Source organism: Oncorhynchus mykiss, chromosome 6 (assembly GCF_013265735.2).
Source record: "Oncorhynchus mykiss isolate Arlee chromosome 6, USDA_OmykA_1.1, whole genome shotgun sequence".
In the NCBI taxonomy this organism is placed as follows: Eukaryota; Metazoa; Chordata; class Actinopteri; order Salmoniformes; family Salmonidae; genus Oncorhynchus; species Oncorhynchus mykiss.
Window position 1 is genome coordinate 24,910,826 of NC_048570.1, and position 8,533 is coordinate 24,919,358.

The following is an 8,533-nucleotide window of genomic DNA, read 5'->3' on the forward strand; positions in this document are numbered from 1 at the left end:
TGCAAGCAAGGAGGCCTACAAACCTGACTCAGTTACATCAGCTCTGTCAGGAGGAATGGGCCAAAATTCACTCAACTTATTGTGGGAAGCTTGTGGAAGGCTACCCGAAACGTTTGACCCAAGTTAAACAATTTAAAGGCAACGCTACCAAATACTATAAGCTACTATACTGTAAGCTTCTGACCCACTGGGAATGTGATGAAAGAAATAAAAGCTGAAATAAATCCTTCTCTCTACTATTATTCTGACATTTCACATTCTTAAAATAAAGTGGTGATACTAACTAACCTAAGATGGGGAATTGTTACTAGGATTTGTATTTGGCTAAGGTGTATGTAAACTTCCGACTTCAACTGTAAGTGGCGATCTCTCAACAATCATTCTCATGATAGCACATTGTTAATAGTCAGTGACAAATATCATAGCTAAGCAGTGCTTGGCTTGATTAAAACCCTGGATGGGAGACCAAAGGGTAGATAAAGCAATTTTCCAGAGGCGCTCTTTGAAGAGTATTTTTAAAGGAAAACTACCCAAAAGCAGTCTTTTGGTATTTGTTTCATTAGTCCATTGTTGACATAGGTCCAAAACGTTTTGAATGTCAGCAACTTTTCCAGACATATGACTTTCAAAATACTGAAATACAGCCAGTATGATGCATTTTGGATCATATGATGTTGCATTTTGGATCATAAGATACTTGATGTGATTGTGATGTGTTGTCTCTTAAGATGGATGTATGAAATTTGGTTACCATGATGACATAATCCCGTGGTTTAAAATTCAACCTCAAAACAACATTGATTACTTTTTCAAATCCAATGTATTTTCCACGCAGGTTTAAAGTCACAATTCATTTACAAATTACGTTGAAACAAAGTTGATTCAAACAGTTTGTGCCCAGTGGGTAAGCTGATCACAAGCAGAAGCTCCGGTCTCTTTTGTCAAACACTGTACACTTCCCCCAAAAGACTGCTGCTGTAGAGAACTACAGTCTGTGAGTGTCATATTAACAGGAGAGTTGTTGAGAGGAAAAGTTGCGAGGAAGTGAAGGGTGAGGGAATGAGAGAGTGAGTGTGATAGGGGCTGTGGGGGATGAGTGAGGCCTTTCAGATTGGGGCCATGGTCATTCTTTGAGATATGGTGATCTGAAGACCCTTATCCCCAGTTACATGCCGGCTGCCAGATTCCCCACTGGGACAAACAAAACATGTTGTCTACCACACCATCACTAGGGACAACAACTGGGCTATGAGAGGGGCCATGTGACACACACACTATCTAATGAGCCACTTGGTTGATTCAATCATAGCTCCAGACCTATAAAGCCTTTGCACTGTTAGGGGAAAACAATGCCAGCAATGAGGAATAGCAGGTCTAATCATCTGTGATACAGTGTCATGAAAACAAGAACTCTACCGGAGAGAAATTCAGAAGCACGTGTAGTTTATTCCAAAACATTTTGGGCTGACACTACTGTGCCCTTGCTCACATACTATTTTCTTTTCAAAGGGAAACATTGAAGTAACTTAGAAGCATACGCTCCAGAGGAAGAGGTTGGTAACTGTCATATTTACAGCTTTCCCAGACACCTCGGGGGCTGTTATCCAGGTGGCCTCTGTTGAAGCCCTCGAAAACACTCACCTTTTTCACAACACAGAGTATCAACTACTTGAATTTGATTCAGCCAGTGAGTCATGTGCTTTTCACTGTTAAAACGGGTTGGGCTGATGCTGGAACTTGAATGCCCTCAGGGGAGAGCACATATTTACACTCAACCTGCAACATTATTATACCTGGGTCTGGGAGATCTTCTCATGCATATTAAAAGCCACAAAACCTTAAAGTTAAAATGAAGGTGCAGAATGATCCTTGTTTTTTGGTGTTTTCTGAAATTGTCTCTTATGGTATGACCTAATGAAAATGGGTATTCATTGCTGGTAGTTGAGTATTCAAGTCTAATAGGCTAAAAAGTACCCTCACATTAGAATGACATTTTACACACTTGGTCTTGTGCTGTAACCTCTCTAAATCCTAAAGACAAAACCCAGAGGGTAGCTGAGCTCATGTTAGTGTGGTTTCCGCTCCAAAATGGACTTGTAGTTTGAAGGGGATGTGGCCTGAATTTTATTTAACCTTTATTTAACCAGGCAAGTCATTTAAGAACAAATACCAATTTACAATGACAGCCTGTTTACATAATTGTTTACAGTGTGAGAGCATTTAACCCCCACCCAAATTAGTACGCTAACAGATATATTAGTTTGTCAATAGCCTACCATGCTATTGAAAATGAGTCTCAGTCAAAATGATAGCTTGAAATCCAGGCCAGATGTGTCTTTAGAAATATCACTATGCCTGGGTGATAAGAGGAGGGTAGATGACAGATATAGTTTATTTTGTTTGCAGTTATCCTCTTCTCAAAGCCAGACCCTTCAAACTGCCTAATCCTGTCCTGAATGACTGTAGGATTATTGCATAATCCCCATCCCTAAAACACACACGCATGAAAACACACGTGACTGAATCAGTGACCTGACAAAAAGGCACAAAAACAAAATCATTATCTGTGTTATCTGAACTTAACTGCATAGACGTTCATCTATAGGCCTAAAGAAGTCAGAGCAGAACTGTAATTCGAGAAAAAACATTAAAAGCAGTGGACTGATTATCTCAGAAACATAATCAAAGCCTGACTTGAGTGAGTTCTTTGAGTGAGAGGTTATTTGTGAGATGATCATATCAGACCCTTATTTGCATATTAAGTTTGTTTTGTTTTTGGTTCACAGTTTTTCCATTTATTTCTAACATGAAATCAGGCACTTTTTTTATCTAGTCTTCGATTTTAGCACCTTTTTTCTTGCGATGAAATAAATCGAAGGCTCTAGATAAATATTGTCTGATTTTATATGTTACAAACAAACTCAAAAACTGTGAACCAAAAACAAAACAAACTTAAAAGCCTTTGTTTCCTTATAGCTTATGTATGAAACATGGGCGTGAACAGGAACATTTTAATAGGAATGGAATATGAAAACCTTGCTTTAAAAATGGTCGACTCTACAATAATATAAAAGTGCTTTGTTCATAATCTCTTTGATGTCATCAAACTTTTTTCTATTAGTCATCTCTAATAAATGCGCTATGGGGGGAGCGGGCTCTGGATTACCCATGATGCTTTCCTTTTCAACAATTAAAACAGACGTGTACAGATGCCATTGTTTCTTCATCCTGTATGTACTTCATTGAGAGTGCACTCCATTCTATCAGGTATCAACAGAAGTCAGAGTTTTCACAAGGCTAACATCAAACACCAATTTGTCTATGTAATTAAAAGCATAAGCCTCTCAAAAGAGAGATACTGTAAGTCAAGTGTGTGCACGGCTCTCTCTCTCTCACACACACACACACACACACACACACACACACGCTCAGACAACAGTGGATGATTGAAATATTCCATACCTTCACATCAATGGTTAGTGATGACTATCTTCAAATGTCCAATGGAATAATGTCATTGAGAAATGTGCTTTTTGTAAAAACCCATTGTGAACTCATTCACATGACATATAAAACCCACACAGTTATAATATACAGTTCCAGTTTTGGACATTTAAAACTGGAATGTTTTATTATTTATTTTTTTAATAAAATATGAACTTCAAGAAATATATACAAATGCTCCCTTGTGCTATAAAACAGCAAAGATACAACAACAGGAAAACTGTCTGTACAAATAGTCACTTTTGCGATGTCCAGTGCTTGTTGATTTATGTTGTGGCGTGATTTTGCGTCACATTAGGCAGTCCATGCAATCCTGAGCCCCTTTCAACAGCTGCTTTCTCACTTCAGTCCAAACATGTGACACTGCCTTGATTTCCATTAAAAAGCCAAACAACGCAACACTAAAGGGTCTCCATCTCCCAGACCATTCACTCCCTTTTGTCAGAATCTTTTCATTGTCTTTCATCTGTCTTTTTTTTGCCACTAAGGAAAACATCTATTGCACATCCAAATGGTTTATTCCAATTTCTTTGTCTTGGAAACAAAACGTTTTTTTTTTCTCTATCATGTTCTTAAATGGATAAGTGGTTCCAGGAGTAGCAGATATTTGAAACAAAGGCTGTCCTTGTAGCTTGAGATGGATCAAGATAACAAAAAAATACTTCAAATAAATATGAACATTGTTGTCTCTTGTTGGCACTCTGATTAAAAAGTCTGTTTTAGGTAAGGGCTTTAGAAGGATTTTGGTTTCGCAGACTGTCTGTGAGAGCGCCAGCTCATACGCATGTAGGAGGGGGCCTGGTAGGCTCATACTTTGTGTTGTGCGCTTTCAGTGCTGGGTGAGGCTTGATGTAAGGCCCACTGCTTGTGAACACACTGGCAGCCTTCCTCCTAGTCCTCTTCTTCAGCTTCCTGCTAAATACATTCTGCCACGACTGCAGTGTTTTTGAGGTCCAGATCCACATGCCACTCGTGATGCCCACCACTAACAGCATGAAGATCTTAACCATGAAGATCTCCACGGCCGGGATGGAGCTCTTCATACCACACTCTTCAGACTCTGCATTGTTCCTGCTGCTGTCAACACACCTCTGCTCCACGGCCAGGCTCCTCCAGTAGTCCATATTGAGCCTCTCGTAGAAGTAGCAGGCGATAACGCAGGTGGCAGGTACAGTGTAGAGGACGGAGAACACTCCGATCCGTACCATCAGCTTCTCCAGTTTATCCGTGTTCTCCCCCTCAGTCTTCATGATCTTGCGGATGTGGAACAGGGCCACGAAGCCCGACAGCAGGAATGAGGTGCCGATGATGAGGTAGCAGGAGAGTGGGATGAGCACGAAGCCTGTGAGAGCTTTCACGTCCATGCTGCCCACGTAGCACACTCCCGTCAGCTCGTCCCCCGCCACCTTCCTCATCACCAGGATCATGATGGTCTTGATGGCTGGGATGGCCCAGGCCGCCAGGTGGAAGTAGCTGCTGTTGGCCTCGATGGCCTCGTGGCCCCACTTCTTCCCTGCAGCCAGGAACCAGGTGAGTGTGAGGATGACCCACCAGAGGGAGCTGGCCATGCCGAAGTAGTAGAGGATGAGGAAGACGATGGTGCAGCCCGTGCTTTCCAGTCCCTCCTGGATGATGTACTGGACCCCACTGTCCCGGTCACAGGCGATACTATCTGCTCCCACAAACAGACGGACCAGGTAGCCCACAGAGTAGACACAGTAGGACATGGAGAGGAAGATGATAGGCCTCTCGGGGTATTTAAATCGCTGGGGGTCGATGAGGAAGGTGAGGACAGTGAATGAGCTGGAGATGAAGCAGAGGATGGACCAGATAGCCATCCACACCAGAGAGAACTGCTTATCTCCCTGACTCCAGTACACATCCACTTTGGGGTAGCACTTGGGGGCGCAGGACTCACTCTTCTGCACATAGTGGAACTTGCCTGGGTTACTGCAGGTCTCCTTGCTCTCCGTCTCCTTCATGGGCCGCTGAAGCCTGAAGTCAGGACGCTGGGTGTGGGAGCCTTTGGGGGGCTCGTCTGAGCCGTTGTTGGGGGCCTCCATGCAGAGGTTGTTGGGGTCATTTTTAGTAGGTAGTCTGGAGCAGTCCAGGGAGTCAGGCCAGCGGAAGTTGAACTGCTCCATGATAGGGGAGCACTTTTGCCTGGCCTGCTCACACATCACTCTGCAGGCAGGGATTGGGGTGGATACCTGCTCCGTGCACATAGGTGCATACAGCGAACAGAGAAAAAACTTGAGGTGAGTGTGGCATCCAAACCCTATGAGAGGGGCAAACTCATGTAGTTTGATAGCTGCCTCATTCTGGTCCTCATGGCCCATCAGATTGGGCATCCTTGTCATGTTGTAGCCAATGTCCTTACATAGGGGGATGACAATCTGTTGACATCTCCCTTCACCCGGCCGGTCTGGGTCTATGGAGCTAATGGCTGAGCAGCCACCACTCAGACAGACCAGTAGCACATTGATAAGGCTCAGTTTAGCAGTGGAATGCATAGTCTCTCCTCTTTGAACCTTTTAGTGGCAAAAAATGTAAGATAAAATGTCACTTACAATAAATCAGAAGTTGCGTCTATACAGGAAAGGCATACCAAAAAGCTTTGTGTAGCTTATTTTTTTATGAATGAATTGTGAATTGAATTGTCTATGAAAAGACCATTGTTTCCCCTTTTTACGTGTAGTCTAATTCCTTTGATTACAATTTAACTCCAAAGACAATTACAAAAAAGTGTACATCGTTTTCTTTTAAAATAATGGTCGCTTACCATAATGTCCATGCTTTGAAGTGTATCAATTTGTTGCAGAAAAATCCAACATGTTAAGAGATTAAATGCATTTACTGTAGTTGTGCCTAGTCCGTTGCACAATTTCTTTGTCTGCCTTGGTTCTTTTTCTAATTGGATAAAAGTGTTCCGATCCAAACAAACGTTCCAGAGCTTCTAAAAGTGCGTTAAGGGACAGTACTCCTCGGTTTCAACAACGTCAGGTCGGAATCCTCCGGTCTCTGTCCTGCACATAGACATTAAAATTAGGTCCTGCAGCGCGAATGGAACCAGTCTGTCATTTACCAACTCAACTAAATTGCTCTTCCTCTTGCACCGCGTTTGAGTAGCCTAAATGCGCACGATAAATCCACGCAAACGGTGTAGTAACCTTATTAACTAAAACAGAGTTGAGGTCTATTCCTAACTAACCACTCCAGAGACAGACCTATTCAGTTTGGACTGGTTGGTGGCATTTCTCGTTTGAGCTTGTCGTTGCAACTGTCCTGGGCTAACCTGCCAAAAGATCCGCCTTCAAAGACAGCTACTTTGCATAAGAAAGATGAAACTGACACGGTGATTTTTTTCAAATGGTGCGGAACAGCCTGTAGAGTAGACCAACCATCACAGCATTTTAGAGCTTGTAAACTACTCACTGGCCATTTGCCCCATTTCCGACTAAAACTTTAGATAGAAAAGTGTCAGAATTTAGCACGTTCCAGCGCAGGTATATGCAGACACAAAACATACCCAAAGACAAACAAACTGGCTTTCTGTATCTTTCCACTCGAGATAGATGTGTTCTTTTCTTTGCCACAAATGACCATTTTCACGGTCCGTGCATTGTGGGAAAATAGAACGAGGCTGAGAAGAGTTTTTCTCTCTCAATTCCCCTTAACTCTTTTGTGAGTCGGGTAGTGCGTTAACGTGTTGACAAAAAGCAACAAGTTAAAAACCACTAAAGCAACCACTAGCCTATACAATGTGAATAATGTTTTCCTTCTATTTCCAACATAATTATAGGCTATGACCTGATGTAGGCTATGGAGATCCCCATTTCATCACCGAATAGCCCATTCATAATTGTTTCGGGAATAGGTTACATTGTTTTGTGTGGAATTTGAACTACAGTAAAATCCATATTCAGTATACAAGGGACTTATGCTCAGGAGGTACTTAGAATGAACTCCATGTTTGGCATTAAGTAGGCTTTTAGTGACATCTATTTATAATTTCTCCATATAGCCACCTTCAGGCATACATGTAAATATTCACATTAGACCTCAGGGATCTTTGCTGCCTTTAATGTCTGCACATGTATGTCAATTTAAAAGAGACAGACACACAAAGTGCAGTAATATTTCCACTTGACCAATCTAGTCAAAAAGCTGCTTACAACCTTCCATTGAACACACCTGTTCCCTCCTAACCAAGAAGGAACCTTTTCACAATTTACTATTCAGTCATTTACAACACTTAATTTCCAGCTCTCATACATTTTACCAGACACTTTTCACAATCCACCATAAAACATTTTATAAGATAGTTATAACCTGTAGTTATTTTTCTTTACACAAATGCTAGCATGTTTCAAGCTTTTCTCCCGTGTTTATAATCAACATAATTTTTCTACCTTTATTTAACTAGGGAAGTCAGTTAAGAACAAATTCTTATTTTCAATGACAGCCTAGGAACAGTGGGTTAACTGCCTTGTTCAAGGGCAGCACGACAGATTTTTACCAGCTCATGGATTCAATCTTGCAACCTTTTGTTTACTAGTCCAACTCTCTAACCACTAGGCTACCTGCTGCCCCATATATAAGCCTAGAGCTTTTACATCATGATTGATTTTAAATCAGTCTTCTTTCCGTAAGAAAATCCTATCACAACAAAACTGATTGTTTGCACATTTATTTCACAAAATGATACTGTTTATTCTTTCAATAAAAGAGGATGTCTGAAAATCGGTTATAACCATTATATAATGAATGACCTGTGAGAACATCTTAGTTCTCAATTGTAAATGGGTGGATTCTGACGAAAGGAAAGCGCCTGAAGGAGAAACACTGATACAAAGCCATTTCAGTCTTGTTGGAGTTGATTCATCATCAAGGTGCTTCAACACCTGTATTGCTTGCTGTTTGGGGTTTTAGGCTGGGTTTCTGTACAGCACTTTGAGATATCAGCTGATGTACGAAGGGCTTTATAAATACATTTGATTTGATCTGAATCTAATCTTGGCACCGAGGA

At 41.6% G+C, this 8,533-nt stretch overlaps 1 protein-coding gene across 1 annotated transcript; it reads right to left on the reverse strand.

Moving 5' to 3' along the window:
- Nucleotides 1-801: 801 nt before the first annotated feature.
- On the reverse strand, nt 802-7,027 carry LOC110525589 (frizzled-10). Its single transcript, XM_021605837.2, has 2 exons — nt 6,287-7,027; nt 802-6,035 (listed from the first exon to the last, which is right to left on the reverse strand). Exons 1-2 carry the CDS (start codon nt 6,296-6,298, stop codon nt 4,281-4,283), a joined length of 1,767 nt encoding a protein of 588 aa, XP_021461512.1. The 5' UTR covers nt 6,299-7,027; the 3' UTR covers nt 802-4,280.
- Between the last annotated feature and the right edge of the window lie 1,506 nt (nt 7,028-8,533).